We start from the raw sequence: 23,060 nt of genomic DNA, 5'->3' as shown, positions 1-23,060 counted from the left end.
AAAACACAAATTACCCATGGTATGCCGGAACCCAAGGTCTGTGACCAGAGCTGCACCTCAAAAGTGTGAAAGTACCCTTAGCAAATGTTATGTCGTGAACTGAGTGTACCTTGTGAGATATAATAATACGTTGGCCATTACCATTTTATATGAAGAAGCTCTTCCACTGCACTGATCGCTCCCTGATGAGCCATTGTATTATGGCGAAACGCGTCAGTTGGAACTTGCAGTCAGCTATTAGAGGAAGGGATAATTAGGTCAGGCCCAAGGTTCCAGCGGCTGGGGTTCGCTCTTTTCAGGGCGAGTGCTCCGACTACAGCCAGTTAGCCTATCTCCCCACTCAAGACTAGAGTTTGGGTCAGTGATAAGTAGGCTTAGCTGTATATTCAATACTGAGCAATATCTGCAGATCTCGCCTAGAAGCAACCCCCACCATAAACTGCCAAGCCTCCACAAGGGCAAAAGACCTTTATACCCCTCTCCTAGCAAAGAGTCATTCGCACCAAAGTGCGTGTGTAAGAATTTTACTAACACTGTCTCACTTATTTTAAAGAGGTTAAAAAAAGTTAGGTATTATTATATCTCACAAGGTACACTCAGTTCACGACATAACATTTATTGAGACTACTGAGCTATTAGATAGACTGTCTTTCTTGACAGCCTATCTTACATTGGGTTATTTACTTATTTTAGCAGTATATTCTCTCTGTGCTTGCACTAGTGGAGCATATCACTGCTGTGTTCACATGATAAATAATTGGACAAACACCTCTATTACTGTCGCTGTAGTTGCTTTCATGTTGATATCTCACAGCGCATGGTATAGCAAAATATGCCAAACAACTGCTTCTGTAGGCATAACAGTAAATATATTGCCCAGTTACGAAATGTAAACATTTTACTTCAAAATAACTTTCTGATGTACAATAAATGTAAATAATTATTTCCTGGAACAGTAGAATATAAGGAAAAAAAGGTGCGGTTAAATACTGGAAACAAATATTAATATGGGCACATAAAATAGATAATTGAAAATAAAAGCGTCTGTGCCCTAGCAGTGTGTAATTATATTCCACATACATCGTTAGACGGAGTATTTCGGGACTTGAAGCAAGTGCCTGATTGATGAGCATTAAGTGCCCAGTGCTCACAATGTGCCATTGTTTCAGCCGTGTAACATACATATGTACAGGTAACTGCAATGCCTTTTCCCGCTTGTTTCATTATTATTCTTGTAGGTGCTAGATTGGATTGAAAACCATGGAGAAGCCTTTCTTAGTAAACACACAGGTGTAGGGAAGTCTCTTCACAGAGCAAGGGCATTGCAAAAACGGCATGAAGATTTTGAGGAGGTTGCACAGGTGAGAAGAATTTAAAGGGAATGTATCACTCCTATTTTTTTTCTAATTAAAACCACATACTGATGATAATTAGTGTGGGGGGGCTGCCACCTTGCTTGAGCTATTAAGTCTTTAGATGACTTATTGACATTGATCAGGAAGAGTATTGTGAACATATTTTGTGACGTGCAGAGGTAACTACTTACTGCTACTTACTGTTAGTGGTGGATCCTGTGTTATCTGCATACATTTTCATAAATAAAAAAAGTCTTACCTTTTAATTGTAATTCTGCATGTGATTGTGAGAAAACTACTGAAAAAAGATCTCTACAGAACAGGCATGGATTCAAGAAGAAGATTCAAGATTTTTTTAAAATTGTAGTAACATGAAGAATTAAAGAAAAGAAACACCACCCAACCCCCTAAAAAAAAACAAAAAAAAAACAAAACGGAATCATCAAAATTTTTTGGAAAATAATCTATCTAGTTTGACTCAATTTAACAATGACATTGCTATGTAGAGCTACTTAACATAAATGAAAACATGCATTTTTTTTGAGTTAGGCCACTTTCACACGAGCGAGTTGTACACTCCGGACTCGGGCGTGAGTATAAGACCGCACCAATCCTGAACTTCTAGCATTGCCGGGATCGCATAGCAGTGACAGCATTATGTCATTGTTATCCAATACATTCCAGACCTTAAAGGGTTACATAGAATCATAAATTTATTTTAATGCTATGTGACCCCGGCAGTGCTGGGAGTTCAGGACGGGAGCGGTCTTATACTCACGCCTGAGTCCGGAGTGTACAACTCGCTCATGTGAAAACAACCTTATAATTAGTTTAGAACTCCAGAAATCACAGTTTGACTGGTATGCTAATGAGGCCTCAAAGTGTCCCACTGGGCATGAAACACTTACCGCTTGGTCATTGTGTCCCTTGGTGAAGTCTCTCACAAGCATAGAACAGGAAACTCTCTGCGCTTGTGCATTGACTATCCTGCTGTGGGCATGAAATTCATGGTACTTAATGTGCATGTGACGTTTGTGACCAGGCAGGAGGAGTTCTATGCTGATCATGATGCCGCAGAGGAGGAGGCTAGCTGGATGGTGCAAGGGGAGGTACAGGGATCAAATAAAGAGGCAGACTTGGGCACTTGAACATTATTCATGCACCATTGAGCACTTTGAGGCCTCATTAGCACACCGATCAAACAGATTTCTGGAGTTCTAAATTAAGGATAATACTAACAAAAGTATATTTTTGATTATGTAAAGGCTTTGCAACTTACTGATCCACTTGCGCTACTTTTTTTTGCCTCTGAGATATGTCTGTGCACTTTGAGGAGACTGAATTTCCTCTGATGTCATGACCAGGCCTCCTTTGATGCCCTCTGTCAGAATGGTTGTGATGTCAGAGCCATGTCATCTTGATCTACCAGCAGGGTAGGCTGGAGTCCACTGCTTCTTATATCTAGGCTGTCTGGGAAGAAACGTTAGGAAGAGGCAGCAAATGAGTTTTTTGGCCCAGGGAAGGATGTAGTCTGCCTTTACATTTTTGTCCGATCTTACTGCACACAGCACTATGGGAAGTGTTGTGACTGCAGCTCATCTATGGCCACAACCTGGAATTTTGGGTTGTAAACAATGACTGAGGGCAGCATAAATTTGTGACAGAAATGCAGATTTTAGCGGTGTGTCACTCATGAGCTAAAAGTAAGTGGTTGCCGAGAACCAGCATCTTAATGATTGTAGCACAGGCCTTGAAAAGAGTGAAATCTACCTGAGAAGAGTCATGGTTATTTATATATCTTCTGCTCTCCCTGCCTACTATTGGCAGTTCTCTCCTAGAGAGAAAGGGAGAAAACTAGGCAGGTGGGCAGGGAGAGCAAGAATTCATGAATAACTACGACTCTTCTCAGGTGGCCCTGACTCTTTTCCAGACCTAGTCTGCAATGATTGTGAAGTTGGTTCTCGGCAACCACTTACTTTTAACTTGTAAATGACAGACCGCTGAAATCAACTCGCCTGTCTCTACTTTATGTTGCCGTTAGTATGGGCAGCATAAAGTCGATGACCGGTTCCCTTTAAGCACAGTACATAGCATTGCCCAGGCTTAAAGAGGACCTTTCATGGGTCCAAACATTATAAACTATCAGGATATATAGGGCATAGTGCAGGAATCTAACAGCACTTACTATTTTTTCTGGGCGCCGTTCCATTCTCCCGCTGTGACCCCCTTTATCTCCCGCCTGGTATGCTAATTTTAGCATCGGAACAAGGAGGAGGAGACTGAGTCTCTCTGTGGGCGTCTCCTTTTCCCTGGCTGTAGCGCTGTCCAATCGCAGTGAAGAGCATCACAGCCAGTGAGAAGGACGCCAACGGAGAAAGACTCAGTCTCCTCCTCATTGTTCTGATGCTAATATTAGCATACCAGGCGGGAGAACACAACGGTGGCCACAGCGGGCAAATGGAGCGGCGCCCAGAAAAAATAGTAAGTGCAGTTAGATCCCTGCACTATGCCCTAAGTATCTTGCTACTTCGTTTATGATGCTTGGACCCATGAAAGTTTCTCTCTATTTAAAAAGGACCTATGTGACAGTTTCCCTTTAAAATGTTTGACATAGCTTGATCTTAACCACCTCAGCCCCCAGTGCTTAAACACCCTGAAAGACCAGGCCACTTTTTACACTTCTGACCTACACTACTTTCACCGTTTATTGCTCGGTCATGCAACTTACCACCCAAATGAATTTTACCTCCTTTTCTTCTCACTAATAGAGCTTTCATTTGGTGGTATTTCATTGCTGCTGACATTTTTACTTTTCTTGTTATTAATCGAAATTTAACGATTTTTTTGCAAAAAAATGACATTTTTCACTTTCAGTTGTAAAATTTTGCAAAAAAAACGACATCCATATATAAATTTTGCTCTAAATTTATTGTTCTACATGTCTTTGATAAAAAAAAAAAATGTTTGGGTAAAAAAAAAAATGGTTTGGGTAAAAGTTATAGCGTTTACAAACTATGGTACAAAAATGTGAATTTCCGCTTTTTGAAGCAGCTCTGACTTTCTGAGCACCTGTCATGTTTCCTGAGGTCCTACAATGCCCAGACAGTAAAAACACCCCACAAATGACCCCATTTCGGAAAGTACACACCCTAAGGTATTCGCTGATGGGCATAGTGAGTTCATAGAACTTTTTATTTTTTGTCACAAGTTAGCGGAAAATGATGATTTTTTTTTTTTTTCTTACAAAGTCTCATATTCCACTAACTTGTGACAAAAAATAAAAAGTTCTATGAACTCACTATGCCCATCACGAAATACCTTGGGGTCTCTTCTTTCCAAAATGGGGTCACTTGTGGGGTAGTTATACTGCCCTGGCATTCTAGGGGCCCAAATGTGTGGTAAGGAGTTTGAAATCAAATTCTGTAAAAAATGACCAGTGAAATCCGAAAGGTGCTCTTTGGAATATGGGCCCCTTTGCCCACCTAGGCTGCAAAAAAGTGTCACACATCTGGTATCTCCGTATTCAGTAGAAGTTGGGGAATGTGTTTTGGGGTGTCTTTTTACATATACCCATGCTGGGTGAGATAAATATCTTGGTCAAATGCCAACTTTGTATAAAAAAATGGGAAAAGTTGTCTTTTGCCAAGATATTTCTCTCACCCAGCATGGGTATATGTAAAATGACACCCCAAAACACATTCCCCAACTTCTCCTGAATACGGCGATACCACATGTGTGACACTTTTTTGCAGCCTAGATGGGCAAAGGGGCCCATATTCCAAAGAGCACTTTTAGGATTTCACAGGTCATTTACCTACTTACCACACATTAGGGCCCCTGGAAAATGCCAGGGCAGTATAACTATCCCACAAGTGACCCCATTTTGGAAAGAAGACACCCCAAGGTATTTCGTGAGGGGCATGGCGAGTTCCTAGAATTTTTTATTTTTTGTCACAAGTTGGTGGAAAATGATGATTTTATTTTATTTTTTTCCATACAAAGTCTCATATTCCACCAACTTGTGACAAAAAATAAAAACTTCCATGAACTCACTATGCCCATCAGCGAATACCTTGGGGTCTCTTCTTTCCAAAATGGGGTCACTTGTGGGGTAGTTATACTGCCCTGGCATTCTAGGGGCCCAAATGTGTGGTAAGGAGTTTGAAATCAAATTCTGTAAAAAATGACCAGTGAAATCCGGAAGGTGCTTTTTGGAATATGGGCCCCTTTGCCCACCTAGGCTGCAAAAAAGTGTCACACATCTGGTATTGCCGTACTCAGGAGAAGTTGGGGAATGTGTTTTGGGGTGTCATTTTACATATACCCATGCTGGGTGAGAGAAATATCTTGGTCAAATGCCAACTTTGTATAAAAAAATGGGAAAAGTTGTCTTTTGCCAAGATATTTCTCTCACCCAGCATGGGTATATGTAAAATGACACCCCAAAACACATTCCCCAACTTCTCCTGAGTACGGCGATACCAGATGTGTGACACTTTTTTGCAGCCTAGGTGGGCAAAGGGGCCCATATTCCAAAGAGCACCTTTCGGATTTCACTGGTCATTTTTTACAGAATTTGATTTCAAACTCCTTACCACACATTTGGGCCCCTAGAATGCCAGGGCAGTATAACTACCCCACAAGTGACCCCATTTTGGAAAGAAGAGACCCCAAGGTATTCGCTGATGGGCATAGTGAGTTCATGGAAGTTTTTATTTTTTGTCACAAGTTAGTGGAATATGAGACTTTGTATGAAAAAAAAAAAAAAAAATCATCATTTTCCACTAACTTGTGACAAAAAAAAAAAAATTCTAGAAACTCGCCATGCCCCTCACGGAATACCTTGGGGTGTCTTCTTTCCAAAATGGGGTCACTTGTGGGGTAGTTATACTGCCCTGCCATTTTCCAGGGGCCCTAATGTGTGGTAAATAGGTAAATGACCTGTGAAATCCTAAAGGTGCTCTTTGGAATATGGGCCCCTTTGCCCACCTAGGCTGCAAAAAAGTGTCACACATGTGGTATCGCCGTATTCAGGAGAAGTTGGGGAATGTGTTTTGGGGTGTCATTTTACATATACCCATGCTGGGTGAGAGAAATATCTTGGCAAAAGACAACTTTTCCCATTTTTTTATACAAAGTTGGCATTTGACCAAGATATTTCTCTCACCCAGCATGGGTATATGTAAAATGACACCCCAAAACACATTCCCCAACTTCTCCTGAGTACGGCAATACCAGATGTGTGACACTTTTTTGCAGCCTAGGTGGGCAAAGGGGCCCATATTCCAAAAAGCACCTTTCGGATTTCACTGGTCATTTTTTACAGAATTTGATTTCAAACTCCTTACTACACATTTGGGCCCCTAGAATGCCAGGGCAGTATAACTACCCCACAAGTGACCACATTTTGGAAAGAAGAGACCCCAAGGTATTCGCTGATGGGCATAGTGAGTTCATGGAAGTTTTTATTTTTTGTCACAAGTTAGTGGAATATGAGACTTTGTATGGAAAAAAATAAAATAAAATCATCATTTTCCACTAACTTGTGACAAAAAATAAAAAATTCTAGGAACTCGCCATGCCCCTCACGGAATACCTTGGGGTGTCTTCTTTCCAAAATGGGGTCACTTGTGGGATAGTTATACTGCCCTGGCATTTTCCAGGGGCCCTAATGTGTGGTAAGTAGGTAAATGACCTGTGAAATCCTAAAAGTGCTCTTTGGAATATGGGCCCCTTTGCCCACCTAGGCTGCAAAAAAGTGTCACACATGTGGTATCGCCGTATTCAGGAGAAGTTGGGGAATGTGTTTTGGGGTGTCATTTTACATATACCCATGCTGGGTGAGAGAAATATCTTGGCAAAAGACAACTTTTCCCATTTTTTTATACAAAGTTGGCATTTGACCAAGATATTTCTCTCACCCAGCATGGGTATATGTAAAATGACACCCCAAAACACATTCCCCAACTTCTCCCGATTACGGCGATACCAGATGTGTGACACTTTTTTGCAGCCTAGATGAGCAAAGGTGCCCAAATTCCATTTAGGAGGGCATTTTTAGACATTTGGATACCAGACTTCTTCTCACGCTTTGGGGCCCCTAGAATGCCAGGGCAGTATAAATACCCCACATGTAACCCCATTTTGGAAAGAAGACACCCCAAGGTATTCAATGAGGGGCATGGCGAGTTCATAGAATTTTTTTTTTTTTGGCACAAGTTAGCGGAAATTGATTTTTTTTTTATTTTTTTCTCACAAAGTCTCCCGTTCCGCTTACTTGGGACAAAAATTTCAATCTTTCATGGACTCAATATGCCCCTCACGGAATACCTGGGGGTGTCTTCTTTCCGAAATGGGGTCACATGTGGGGTATTTATACTGCCCTGGCATTCTAGGGGCCCTAAAGCGTGAGAAGAAGTCTGGAATATAAATGTCTAAAAAATTTTACGCATTTGGATTCCGTGAGGGGTATGGTGAGTTCATGTGAGATTTTATTTTTTGACACAAGTTAGTGGAATATGAGACTTTGTAAGAAAAAAAATAAATAATTCCGCTAACTTGGGCCAAAAAAATGTCTGAATGGAGCCTTACAGAGAGTGATCAATGACAGGGGGGTGATCAGAGAGTCTATATGGGGTGATCACCCCCCTGTCATTGATCACCCCCCTGTAAGGCTCCATTCAGATGTCCGTATGTGTTTTGCGGATCCGATCCATGTATCTGTGGATCCGTAAAAATCATACGGACATCTGAATGCAGCATGACAGGGGGGGGGTGATCAATGACAGGGGGGGGGTGATCAATGACAGGGGGGTGATCAGGGAGTCTGAATGGGGTGATCACCCCCCCTGGAAGGCTCCAGGGAGACGCCTGTATGTGTTTTGCGGATCCGATCCATCTATCAGTGGATCCGTAAAAATCATGCGGACATCTGAATGGAGCTTTACAGGGGGTTGATCAATGACAGGGGTGTAATCAATGACAGGGGGGTGATCAGGGAGTCTATATGGGGTGATAACCACAGTCTTTGATCACGCCCCTGTAAGGCTTAATTCAGACGTCCGTATGCGTTTTGCGGATCCGATCCATCTATCAGTGGATCCGTAAAAATCATGCGGACATCTGAATGGAGCTTTACAGGGGGTTGATCAATGACAGGGGTGTAATCAATGACAGGGGGGTGATCAGGGAGTCTATATGGGGTGATAACCACAGTCATTGATCACGCCCCTGTAAGGCTTCATTCAGACGTCCGTATGCGTTTTGCGGATCCGATCCATGTATCAGTGGATCCGTAAAAATCATGCGGACATCTAAATGGAGCTTTACAGGGGGTTGATCAATGACAGGGGGGTGATCAGTGAGTCTATATGGGGTGATCAGGGGCTAATAAGGGGTTAATAAGTGACGGGGGGGGGGGGGTGTAGTGTAGTGTAGTGGTGCTTGGTGGTACTTTACTGAGCTACCTGTGTCCTCTGGTGGTCGATCCAAACAAAGGGGACCACCAGAGGACCAGGTAGCAGGTATATTAGACGCTGTTATCAAAACAGCGTCTAATATACCTGTTAGGGGTTAAAAAAAACACATCTCCAGCCTGCCAGCGAACGATCGCCGCTGGCAGGCTGGAGATCAACTCTCTTACCTTCCGTTCCTGTGAGCGCGCGCGCCTGTGTGGGCGCGTTCACAGGAAGTCTCGGCTCGCGCGAGATGACGCGTATATGCGTGACTCTGCGCAGGGCTGCCACCTCCGGAACGCGAATCTGCGTTAGGCGGTCCGGAGGTGGTTAAAGAATAGTTTTCTAATGACAAATTCAATTTTAAAGTGAATTTAAGCATTTTTTTATTTATAATTTATTTTTTTTATTCACATAGGTATATGTATATTTTTTTTTTTGTGGGTAAAAGGGTAAAAGACACACTTTTTCTACATTTATTTTAGTCCCTTTAGTCCCAGCCAATTTTAACTTTCTTGACAGCCTAATTTTGCAAATTTGACATGTTACTTTATGTGGTAATAACTTTGGAACGCTTTTATGTATCCAAGCGATTTTGAGACTTTTTTTTTTTTTTATGACCCATCATACTTTAGGTTCATGGTAAAATTTAGTTCATATGTTTCCCTTTATTTATAAAAAAGTAAAAAATTTAAAGAGAAAATTTGGAAAAAATAACAATTTTCTAAATTAGAATTTCTCTGCTTTTCAGACAGATAATTAACTGTTTTGTCAGGTATCACTATCATTCACTGTATGTCTACTTTGTTGTCATTTTGTATATGTCAGTGATACATCATAAAGTAGTTTGGGTTGATTATTGTTTTATAAATAAAAGGTAAAACTTAAAGGAAGTTTTGAAACTATCAATTTTCTAAATTTGAATTTCTCTGCTTTAAAGACATATACTTGACAAAATAATTGTTAATTATCATTCACCATATGTTATGTTATCATTTTGTAAATGTCAGATAGTGATACCTCACAAAGTAGTTATTAATTAACATTTACCATATGTCTACTTTATGTTGGCATAATTTTGTAAATGTCATTTTAGAATGATAGAAGCTTTTTAACCTTAGACAGTAAATTTATTTTTTAAGAACCAGTTCAGTTCTGGAGTGACTGTCAGGGGCTTACATAATAGAAACTACCCACAAATCACCCCATTTTAGAATTTTAAACCCCTCAAATAATTCAAAACTAATTTCAGAAGCTTTGTTAACAGAGGAATTAACGCAAAATGTTGTTGAAATTTAAAAACTTTTTTTTGGAGATTTTCTAATTAAATTTATTTTTAGCAGGGGTTAACAGCGGAACAAACCTAAATATTGATTACCCTGAATCTGCAGTTTACAGCAGCATGCCATTTGTGGCCGTAAACTGCTGTATGGGCACACAGGCTCAGAAGGGAATGAGCGCTATATGGCTTTTGGAGGGCAGATTTTTCTGGAATGGCTTTAGGTGCCATATCGCATTTAAAGAGACCCTGAGGTAACCCTACAATGAAAATCCCCAAAATTGACGCCATTTTGGAAACTAAACTCCTCATGGAATTTGATAAGTGTAGTGAATGCTTTAACCCCACAGGTGCTTCATAGAATTTAGAAACAGTTGGCCGTGAAAATGAAAGTGGTATTTTTTTTTTTCTAATAAAATTTTTCTTTAGCAAAAATGTTTTTATTTTCACAAGAAGTAACAGGAGAAAAAGCAGCCCACAATGTGTTAGCCATTTTCTACTGAATAAGACAACACCCCATATGTGGTCGTAAACTGCTGTATGGGCACACAGCAGGGCTCAGAAGGGTTGGAGTGCCAATTGGCTTTGAAGGGCAGATTTAGCTGGAACGGTTCTTGTTGCCGTGTCACTGAGGCACCAGTTCAAAGTAAATCCTGAACAAGTTACTCCATTTCAGAAGCTAAACCCTCCAAGGAATTCACATAGGGTTATAGTGGTTGGCTGGAACCACACAGGTGTTTAATAGAATTTTTTAAAATTGGGCCTTGAAATGAAAAATAACATTGTATACTGCTCAAAAAAATTAAGGGAACACAAAAATAACACATCCTAGATCTGAATTAATTAAATATTCTTCTGAAATACTTTGTTCTTTACATAGTTAAATGTGCTGACAACAAAATCACACAAAAATGTAAAATGGAAATCAAATTTTTCAACCCATGGAGGTCTGGATTTGGAGTCACACTCAAAATTAAAGTGGAAAAACACACTACAGGCTGATCCGACTTTGATGTCCTTAAAACAAGTCAAAATGAGGCTCAGTAGTGTGTGGCCTCCACTTTGCTGTATGACCTCCCTACAACGCCTGTGCATGCTCCTGATGAGGTGACGGACAGTCTCCTGAGGGATCTCCTCCCAGACCTGGACTAAAGCATCTGCCAACTCCTGGACAGTCTGTGGTGCAACGTGACGTTGGTGGATAGAGCGAGACATGATGTCCCAGATGTGCTCATTTGGATTCAGGTCTGGGGAACGGGCGGGACAGTCCATAGCATCAATGCCTTCGTCTTGCAGGAACTGCTGACACACTTCAGCCACATGAGGTCTAGCATTGTCTTGCATTAGGAGGAACCCAGGGCCAACCGCACCAGCATATGGTCTCACAAGGGGTCTGAGGATCTCATCTCGGTACCTAATGGCAGTCAGGCTACCTCTGGCGAGCACATGGAGGGCTGTGCGGCCCTCCAAAGAAATGCCACCCCACACCATTACTGACCCAATGCCAAACCGGTCATGCTGGAGGATGTTGCAGGCAGCAGAACGTTCTCCACGGCGTCTCCAGACTCTGTCACGTCTGTCACATCTGTCACATGTGCTCAGTGTGAACCTGCTTTCATCTGTGAAGAGCACAGGGCGCCTGTGGCGAATTTGGCAATCTTGGTGTTCTCTGGCAAATGCCAAACGTCCTGCACGGTGTTGGGCTGTAAGCACAACCCCCACCTGTGGACGTCAGGCCCTCATATCACCCTCATGGAGTCTGTTTCTGACGGTTTGAGCAGACACATGCACATTTGTGGCCTGCTGGAGGTCATTTTGCAGGGCTCTGGCAGTGCTTCTGCTGTTCCTCCTTGCACAAAGGCGGAGGTAGCGGTCCTGCTGCTGGGTTGTTGCCCTCCTATGGCCTCCTCCACGTCTCCTGATGTACTGGCCTGTCTCCTGGTAGCGCCTCCATGCTCTGGACACTACGCTGACAGACACAGCAAACCTTCTTGCCACAGCTCGCATTGATGTGCCATCCTGGATAAGCTGCACTACCTGAGCCACTTGTGTGGGTTGTAGACTCTGTCTCATGCTACCACTAGAGTGAAAGCACCGCCAGCATTCAAAAGTGACCAAAACATCAGCCAGGAAGCATAGGAACTGAGAAGTGGTCTGTGATCACCACCTGCAGAACCACTTCTTTATTGGGGGTGTCTTGCTAATTGCCTATAATTTTCACCTGTTGTCTATCCCATTTTCACAACAGCATGTGAAATTGATTGTCACTCAGTGTTGCTTCCTAAGTGGACAGTTTGATTTCACAGAAGTGTGATTGACTTGGAGTTACATTGTGTTGTTTAAGTGTTCCCTTTATTTTTTTGAGCAGTGTATTTCAACTATATGTAGTTTTAGCCTCAAATATTTCATTTTCCTTTACATCCTTCATGACAGCATACCATGAGATGACCTGCCTCCAACCAGGTAGGGACAGGAAGAATAAATTTACCCTCCTCTGGCTACTCCTCAGTGTAAGGCAGGCAGAGGCGGCTGGATTAAAATTTGGATGCCTTTCCACATGAGGGAAGCAGGCAGCACCTGTGCCATAGTTTGGTTTTGAGGTGCTGGTAAGTCTATGGGAGACACTGCTCCTTACCTCCCGCTCTGCGCGCCGGGTGTGGAGGTCCATGTGCGGACAGGAGAGTTCTTCCGGTCATGTGAGAGCACCTCATCGCAACCCGATACTTTCGGCACTTGCGATGATGTCACCGGAAGTGGATGCGGTCCATTTGCGCTCCAGCAGGTACTTCCTGCTTGCGTAACGCACGCTGAGGGGGCAGAGCTAAAATTGGCGCTCAGGATCAAGGCAGATGTTGCCCTCTGATCTGAGGTCTGCAGGTAGGTATTTAAAGGGGTCAGAGGTTAAGAGGCCAGAGAGCAAGCCAGATGGAGCAGTCTCTGGGGCCTACTATTGTAAGTTATTTCCACTGGGGGGGGGGGGGGGGGGAATGCTGTATATATTTACTTATGCTAACCCCCTTGTACCTCTGTCTTTTCTCTTCCTGTATGCATGCAGAGTGATAAGGATGGGGCTCAGAGAGCTAAATCTAGCCCTAAAATTAGGTAGAGTGTTATACACTGCTCAAAAAAATAAAGGGAGCACTTAAACAACACAATGTAACTCCAAGTCAATCACACTTCTGTGAAATCAAACTGTCCACTTAGGAAGCAACACTGAGTGACAATCAATTTCACATGCTGTTGTGCAAATGGGATAGACAACAGGTGGAAATTATAGGCAATTAGCAAGACCCCCCCAATAAAGTACTGGTTCTGCAGGTGGTGCCCACAGACCACTTCTCAGTTCCTATGCTTCCTGGCTGATGTTTTGGTCACTTTTGAATGCTGGCGGTGCTTTCACTCTAGTGGTAGCATGAGACTGAGTCTACAACCCACACAAGTGGCTCAGGTAGTGCAGCTTATCCAGGATGGCACATCAATGCGAGCTGTGGCAAGAAGGTTTGCTGTGTCTGTCAGCGTAGTGTCCAGAGCATGGAGGTGCTACCAGGAGACAGGCCAGTACATAAGGAGACGTGGAGGAGGCCGTAGGAGGGCAACAACCTAGCAGCAGGACCGCTACTTCCGCCTTTGTGCAAGGAGGAACAGGAGGAGCACTGCCAGAGCCCTGCAAAATGAACTCCAGCAGGCCACAAATGTGCATGTGTCTGCTCAAACGGTCAGAAACAGACTCCATGAGGGTGATATGAGGGCCCGACGTCCACAGGTGGGGGTTGTGCTTACAGCCCAACACCGTGCAGGACGTTTGGCATTTGCCAGAGAACATCAAGATTGGAAAGTTCGCCACTGGCGCCCTGTGCTCTTCACAGATGAAAGCAGGTTCACACTGAGCACATGTGACAGACGTGACAGAGTCTGGAGACGCCGTGGAGAACGTTCTGCTGCCTGCAACATCCTCCAGCATGACCGGTTTGGCATTGGGTCAGTAATGGTGTGGGGTGGCATTTCTTTGGAGGGCCGCACAGCCCTCCATGTGCTCGCCAGAGGTAGCCTGACTGCCATTAGGTACCGAGATGAGATCCTCAGACCCCTTGCGAGACCATATGCTGGTGCGGTTGGCCCTGGGTTCCTCCTAATGCAAGACAATGCAAACCTTATGTGGCTGAAGTGTGTCAGCAGTTCCTGCAAGACGAAGGCATTGATGCTATGGACTGGCACGCCCGTTCCCCAGACCTGAATCCAATTGAGCACATCTGGGACATCATGTCTCGCTCTATCCACCAACGTCACCTTGCACCACAGACTGTCCAGGAGTTAGCAGATGCTTTAGTCCATGTCTGGGAGGAGATCTCTCAGGAGAACGTCCGCCACCTCATCAGGAGCATGCACAGGCGTTGTAGGGAGGTCATACAGGCACGTGGAGGCCACACACACTACTGAGCCTTATTTTGACTTGTTTTAAGGACATTACATCAAAGTTGGATCAGCCTGTAGTGTGTTTTTCCACTTTAATTTTGAGTGGGACTCCAAATCCAGACCTCCGTATGTTGAAAAATTTGATTTCCATTTTTTTATTTTTGTGTGATTTTGTTGTCGGCACCTTCAACTATATAAAAAACTAAGTATTTCAGAAGAATATTTAATTCAGATCTAGGATGTGTTATTTTTGTGTTCCCTTTATTTTTTTGAGCAGTGTATGTTCGGTAAAATTGCCTGATACACACAGTAAAACACTCTGCAAGAAATGTACTACTAATATGGCCAAGGACCTGGTTCCTTCTATCAGAGAAGATTCAAGGGATGTAATCAGAGAGGAGATGCGTGCTGCCCTATCTGAAAATCCTATGGCTATTCCCGATCCAACTACCTCAAAACATAGGGAACCTAAAATGGTTGACTCTAGTTTCTCGTCCTCAGATACAGAAAGTCTTGACTCTGTTGATATTTCTGGATCTGATACTGAATTCAAATGTTTTTGGATACAAAAGAATTAAATCAAAACGGTCAAGGCGACCATGGATCTTTTCGATGAGTCCATAGGTCTGTCCAGGATCAGATGCTTAGTGGGCTGGAACAAAGGAAAAAGTTTTTCAAGTCCACAAAAACATGCATGAATTAATAAAAAGGGAATGGAAGACTCCAGATAAGAAGTTATTCATCCCAAAAACTATTAGACGTTGCCTTCCCTTTAGTGAACAGGATGAGGCCTTATTAACTTCATTCCCAAAAGTAGATGTGTCACTATAATATTTGGTTAAAGGTGCAAATGTCCTTCCCTTTGAGGATATTGGGTCCCTAAAAGACCCCATGGATAAGAAAGTAGACTCAGGTCTAGAAAAAAACCTCGGTGTCTGCTGCAGCCCTGTTCAAACCAAATCTAGCCGCCACGTCCGTTGCTAGATCCCTTAAAAGATGGTTATTGCAGTTCTAATCCCTTATAAAAGAAGGTTCTCCTTATGACTTCTTTAAAGACTCTTTCCCTCTTTTTTTTTTTTTTTTAAAAGCAGTCGACTTCTTGTCTGATTCCACTGCAGAGTCGGTTAGGATAGCGGCAAGAACTACGGGGTTAGCGGTCGTGGCCAGACGGGCACTTTGGTTAAAATATTGGACAGGTGACCTCTTTTCCAAGATGAAGCTATGTAGTTTGCCCTTTCATGGAAATCTGATGTTTGGCCAGGAAAGTATTCTTGAAAAGGCGTCCGATTGTAAAAAAAATCTTTCCCGCGAGAAACAAATAAAAGGAAATATACCTTTCGGAGAGTTAAAAAAGGAAGTTCCTTTCAGTCAGTGGTCCAGGGGGAAAAGCCAGAATAGTGGTAGCAGAGAGTTCTTGTTCAACCCCAAAAATGCGGAAACTTCCAAACAATGACGCCAGGCTTCAGGTAAGAGGAAGACTAAGATTCTTCATAAAAGAATGGGAAGAAATTACAGTGAACCCAAGGGGTTACGATATCTCCTTTAGTCTTCCTCCACCCATAAACGTCTTCAGAGTAACCCCAATTAAAAAATCAGCACTTCTACAGGAAAAACTAAAGAAGGTATTATGAATTTGTTAGCTCCAAAAGCTATTGTCTCGGTCTCTCCCCTACAGCAAAAAAAGGGTTATTCTTCAACAGTTTTTTGGTAAAAAAGCCAGATGGGGGATTCCATCTGATAATAAACTTGAAGCGCTTGAACAGATTCATAAAATACGAGAAATTCAAGATGGAATCCATAAGATCCACCATAAGCCTGTTAAAAGAAGGAGACTATTTAGCATCAATAGATTTGAAAGATGCGTATTACCATATTCCGGGATGCGAGAAAGCTAAAAAATTCCTCCACATAGCAGTCTTCCTGGGGAAAGAGCTGCATCACTTTGGTTCCAAGTCCTCCCCTTTTGAATCACCTCAGCTTCGAGGGTGTTTGCCAAAGTAATGATAGAAGTAGTGGCTCACTTAAGGAGGTGGAACATCTTAATAATTCCCTACCTGGACGATCTCCTAATCTTAGGAAGCTCAAAAGAAGAGCTAGAAAGCAATCTGTTTCTAACGTGTTAGACATTTTATCAAACAGGCTGGGTAATAAATTGGAAAAAATCAAACCCCTGTCCATCCCAAAGTTTAACCTTTTTAGGGGTCCGTCTGGATTCCACTCTCCAGAAAACCTTTCTTCCGGCCCAGAAGATGACCGGCATAATCCTGAAAGAGTCAAAATTCAAAAGCCATTCAGAGTGCACAATCAGGGAGGCTATGAAGCTGCTGGGAACGTTAACACATGCATCCTGGCGGTAGAATGGGCACAGTTTCATGCGCAGATACTCCAACAATGGTTGCTAGGGTGTTGGAACAGAAGTCAGGACTCATTAGAGGAAATAATTACAAATCCTTTATGGGTAAATCAGTCCCTACAGTGGTGGGAATGTCCAGACCATCTGATGATTCCTGGAATCCCGAGCACCTGCAGGTTATTACGACAGATGCAAGCCTCTGGGTATGGGGAGCGCATTGCTCTCATCTCTCTTTTTAAGGACAATGGTCCAAGGATCTTTTCAAATTAGGGAATTGTCCGCAGTTTGGGAAGCTCTGAAGGCGTTCTCCCAGAATATAAATGGAAAGGCCATTCAAATATGAACAGACAACACTACGGTGGTTGCCTACCTAAACCATAAAGGGGAAACAAGAAGTGTAGGGCTGAGTCTGTTGACAGAAAAAATATTTTTCTGGGCGGAAGGGTCCCTAAATACAAGAGCAGATTTCTTAAGCAGGGTTTCGCTGAGGTCAACGGAATAGAGCCTAGAAAAGCAGGTCTTTTTCCAGATTATGAACCTATGGGGTACTCCCCAAGTGGATCTGTTTGCCTCAGCAGAAAACACAAAGCTAGAAAATTTATTTTCCCTAAACCCCTTCGACGGAAACATAGGAGTAGATGCATTGTTGCAAAAATGGGACTTTTTAGCTGGTATATTCCTTTCCTCCTCTTCAGCTAGTTCCCAGGGTGCTAAAAAAGATCCGCCTAGACAAGGCCCATGTGATTTTAATAGCTCCATTGTTGCCGAAAAAGCCATGGTTCCCTCTTCTAAAGCTCCTTTCAGTTCAGAGCCTATGGATTCTTCCCTGGAGGCAGGATCTGTTGTCGCAGGGCCCGGTCTACCATCCCATGGTGGAAAAATTACATCTGGCGGCTTGGAACCTGAAAGGGTGACATTGAGGTCCAAGGGTTTATCAGACGCCATAATTAACACCATGGCAGCTAGCAGGAAAAAGGTTGCTTCCAAGATTTATTCTAAAGTCTGGAAAAGCTTCTGTAGTTCGTGTTATCAATCTGCCTGGCAGTCATGGGACTACGGCATATACATCTTTTGCTTCCACATTTATAATTACCCTTATATGTAAGCCAAGTAGGTTGTTTTACAGTATGATCGTAAAATAGGCTAAATACCGTTGGATGATTTTACAAACCTCTGCGTATTCACTATTTCGTATAGATTTTCCCTTTTTCTTACTAGTATTTTTTTACTAGTAAGAAAAAGGGAAGTCTATTACCTTTGTTACGGGATACAGTGAAGAATATGCAGAGGTTTGTAAAATCATTCAACAGTATTTACCAATATTGAATTATGATAAAGAATGGAGCGACATAGTCCTGGCATGAGTGAAATGTGTGCCGAGAAAAGCCCCCACTATAGGTCAAAAGATCAGTCCTAGCCTATTTTACGATCATACTGTAAAACAATCTACTTGGCTTACGTATAAGGGTAATTATAAATGTGGAAGCAAAAGATGTATATGCTGTAGTCACATGACTGTCAGCCAGACCGTTACTTCTACGGCGAATGGTGGCAGTCATGTGATTCAACATTATATAAACTGCAATACAGACTTTGCAATATATGTTATTACAGGCAAGGAATGCCATTTGCAGTATGTGGATTGTAGGACAAAGCAGATCAAGGTCAGAATTGGGAAACCTCTATCTGACATCCCCCACTTTAATACACTCAATGTTTCAGCGGCAAGTTTACATTTTGCCGCTATTGACAAAGGCAATACAGCAGCGTTTGCGGGACAAGGGGTTGAAAGAGTTTGTTACCCTATTAGAGGGGGTGATCATAGACAGAAGTTATTAAGCAGAGCAGCTTTTTGGATGTTTAAATTGGGAAGTTGTGTACCGAATGGTCTGAATAAAAAACATGAATTAGTTCTCCAATACAAATGAATTTTTTTTAGTGAGTTGGATTTTTGGATCCCTGGATTTGTTTGTCATTTCATGTGTGTAGAGCTTCTTTTTGATGAGCAGGTGATGGAATAATGTAATTGCTTCTTGCTTAACCCATGCCCATAAAAGACGGGAGCGCATTTCTATTTGTGTATGTCATGATGAAGGACCATTATGTGAGGGTCCGAAACGCGTAGACTGTACATGGATTTTTTACCGCAAGTAAATAAATTTCGCCTTTTATGGGAAGCTGGATTTTTCAACTTGTTTAAAAAATAATAATATATACACACACACACACACACACGTGTTGGATGTGTATATACAGTGCAGGGTGGATAAAAATCAATGATTTTTTTTTTTTCTGATTTTTTTGATTTTAAATCAGATTTTTTTTATATATAAGATGGTTTTTGAGGAAAATATATTACCATCAAAAGGTTATTCCATCATGAAATAAAGATTCGTTTTTTAATTATGTAGAATAAGGCTGTACGTAGACTCCCATATTGTTGAATGGATTAGGCAGTGGCTGAGGGACAGACAACAGAGGGTTGTAGTCAATGGAGTATATTCAGACCATGGTCTTGTTATCAGTGGGGTACCTCAGGGATCTGTTCTGGGACCCATATTGTTTAATATATATTGCAGAAGGCCTCGATGGTAAGGTGTGTCTTTTTTCTGATGACACAAAGATTTGTAACAGGGTTGATGTTCCTGGAGGGATACACCAAATGGAAAAGGATTTAGGAAAACTAGAGGAATGGTCAAAAATCTGGCAACTAAAATTTAATGTTGATAAGTGCAAGATAATGCACCTGGGGCGTAAAAAACCCAAGAGCAGAATATAAAATCAGTGATACAGTCCTAACCTCAGTACCTGAGGAAAGGGATTTAGGGATCATTATTTCAGAAGATTTAAAGGTAGGCAGACAATGTCATAGAGCAGCGGGAAATGCTAGCAGAATGCTTGGGTGTAATTTTTTTGGTAAATAAATTCCATTAATCCATCCACAATGTCATGCTCTTCCAGAGGTTTTTGTAAGATTATTGGGCAGTTTCTCTGCCTACAAGATATTATCACAGATGCTTGGTTTACTTTTGCAGTTCTCAAAACTGAATTTGACTCAGCAGAGATCACATGCCTCTTCTTCACAGCAAAAATGTTATAACATGAACAGAGTTGAGAAAAATACCTTAATCCTAACTTCTACAAACCTATGAATGCAGAATCAAACTAATATGAAAAGTTGTTTAAATCTTCATCTACTTGCATATTATAAGTTATACCAGAAAGAATTAGTCTTTATGTAGAAAACTATGATTTAAATCAAGCCTTACTGACTAGTGATTTAAATCGTGATTTAAATCATTTTGATTTAAATCAAATCCACCCTGATACAGTGCATTACAAAAGTATTCACCCCCCCTTGACTTTTTTCGTATTTTGGTGCCTCACAACCTGGAATTAACATGGATTGTTTGAGGATTTGCATGATTTAATTTACAGAACATGCCCACAACTTTAAAGATGTTTTTTTTTATTTTATTTTTTTATATATATATTGTGAAGCAAACAACAACTAGGACAAAATAACAGAAAAAGTCAATATGCATAACTATTCACCCCCCTAAAGTCAATACTTTGTAGAGCCACCTTTTGCGGCAATCACAGCTCCAAGTCGCTTTGGATAAGTCTCTATGAGCTTGCCACATCTTACCACTGGGATTTTTGCCCATTCCTCCTTGCAAAACTGCTCCAGCTCCTTCAGGTTGGATGGTTTGCGCTTGTGAACAGCAATCTTTAAGTCTGACCACAGATTTTCTATTGGATTGAGATCTGGGCATTGACTAGGCCATTCCAACACATTTACATGTTTCCCCTTAACCGCCTCCGGACTGCCTAACGCAGGATCGCGTTCCGGAGGCGGCAGCCGTGCGCAGAGTCACGCATCTATGCGTCATCTCTCGAGACGCAAGATTTCCTGTGAACGCGCGCACACAGGCGCGCGCGTTCACAGGATCGGAAGGTAAGCGAGTGGATCTCCAGCCTGCCAGCGGCGATCGTTCGCTGGCAGGCTGGAGATGTGATTTTTTTAACCCCTAACAGGTATATTAGACACTGTTTTGATAACAGCGTCTAATATACCTGCTACCTGGTCCTCTGGTGGTCCCTTTTGTTTGGATCGACCACCAGAGGACACAGGTAGATAAGTAAAGTAGCACCAAACACCACTACACTACACTACACCCCCCCCTGTCACTTATTAACCCCTTATGAACCCCTGATCACCCCATATAGACTCCCTGATCAACCCCCTGTCATTGATCACCCCCCTGTCATTGATCACCCCCCTGTAAGGCTCTATTCAGATGTCCGTATGATTTTTACGGATCCACTAATAGATGGATCGGATCCGCAAAACGCATACGGACGTCTGAATGGAGCCTTACAGGGGGGTGATCAATGACGGGGGTGATCACCCCATATAGACTCCCTGATCACCCCCCTGTCATTGATCACCCCCCTGTAAGGCTGCATTCAGATGTCCGTATGATTTTTACGGATCCACTGATACAAGGATCGGATCCGCAAAACACATACGGACATCTAAATGGAGCCTTACAGGGGGGTGATCACCCCATATAGACTCCCTGATCACCCCCCTGTCATTGATCACCCCCCTGTAAGGCTGCATTCAGATGTCCGTATGATTTTTACGGATCCACTGATACATGGATCGGATCCGCAAAACACATACGGACATCTGAATGGAGCCTTATAGGGGGGTGATCAATGACAGGGGGGTGATCACCCCATATAGACTCCCTGATCACCCCCCTGTCATTGATCACCACCCTGTAAGGCTCCATTCAGACATTTTTTTGGCCCAAGTTAGCGGAAATTATAATTTTTTTTCTTCCAAAGTCTCATATTCCACTAACTTGTGTCAAAAAATAAAATCTCACATGAACTCACCATACCCCTCACGGAATCCAAACGCGTAAATTTTTTTTGACATTTATATTCCAGACTTCTTCTCACGCTTTAGGGCCCCTAGAATGCCAGGGCAGTATAAATACCCCACATGTGACCCCATTTCGGAAAGAAGACACCCCAAGGTATTCCGTGAGGGGCATATTGAGTCCATGAAAGATTGAAATTTTTGTCCCAAGTTAGCGGAAAGGAAGACTTTGTGAGAAAAAAAATATATATCAATTTCCGCTAACTTGTGCCAAAAAAAAAAAATAATTCTATGAACTCGCCATGCCCCTCATTGAATACCTTGGGGTGTCTTCTTTCCAAAATGGGGTCACATGTGGGGTATTTATACTGCCCTGGCATTCTAGGGGCCCTAAAGCGTGAGAAGAAGTCTGGGATCCAAATGTCTAAAAATGCCCTCATAAAATGAATGTGGGCCCCTTTGCGCATCTAGGCTGCAAAAAAGTGTCACACGTGGTATCGCCGTACTCAGGAGAAGTTGGGCAATGTGTTTTGGGGTGTCATTTTACATATACCCATGCTGGGTGAGATAAATATCTTGGTCAAATGCCAACTTTGTATAAAAAATGGGAAAAGTTGTCTTTTGCCGAGATATTTCTCTCACCCAGCATGAGTATATGTAAAAAGACACCCCAAAACACATTGCCCAACTTCTCCTGAATACGGCGATACCACATGTGTGACACTTTTTTGCAGCCTAGGTGGGCAAAGGGGCCCACATTCCAAAGAGCACCTTTAGGATTTCACAGGTCATTTACCTACTTACCACACATTAGGGCCCCTGGAAAATGCCAGGGCAGTATAACTACCCCACAAGTGACCCCATTTTGGAAAGACACCCAAGGTATTCCGTGAGGGGCATGGCGAGTTCCTAGAATTTTTTATTTTTTGTCACAAGTTAGCGGAAAATGATGATTATTTATTTTTTTTTCCCTTACAAAGTCTCATATTCCACTAACTTGTGACAAAAAATAAAAACTTCCATGAACTCACTATGCCCATCACGAAATACCTTGGGGTGTCTTCTTTCCAAAATGGGGTCACTTGTGGGGTAGTTATACTGCCCTGGCATTTTAGGGGCCGAATGCGTGAGAAATGATTTGAAATCAAAATCTGTAAAAAATGGCCAGTGAAATCCGAAAGGTGTTCTTGGGAATGTGGGCCCCTTTGCCCACCTAGGCTGCAAAAAAGTGTCACACATCTGCTATCACCGTACTCAGGAGAAGTTGGGCAATGTGTTTTGGGGTGTCATTTTACATATACCCATGCTGGGT

At 42.5% G+C, this 23,060-nt stretch overlaps 1 protein-coding gene across 1 annotated transcript in view; it reads left to right on the top strand.

Moving 5' to 3' along the window:
• Positions 1-23,060, top strand: part of TRIO (trio Rho guanine nucleotide exchange factor) — a 796,191-nt gene that overhangs the window by 181,548 nt on the left and 591,583 nt on the right. The window contains 1 exon segment of the mRNA XM_040431356.1: positions 1,239-1,361. Within this exon segment, the coding sequence (XP_040287290.1) occupies positions 1,239-1,361 (123 nt within the window).

Source organism: Bufo bufo, chromosome 5, assembly GCF_905171765.1.
Source record: "Bufo bufo chromosome 5, aBufBuf1.1, whole genome shotgun sequence".
Taxonomy (NCBI): domain Eukaryota; kingdom Metazoa; phylum Chordata; class Amphibia; order Anura; family Bufonidae; genus Bufo; species Bufo bufo.
The sequence above is the reverse complement of the archived record's forward strand: the minus strand, read 5'-3'. Positions and strand labels throughout refer to the sequence as shown.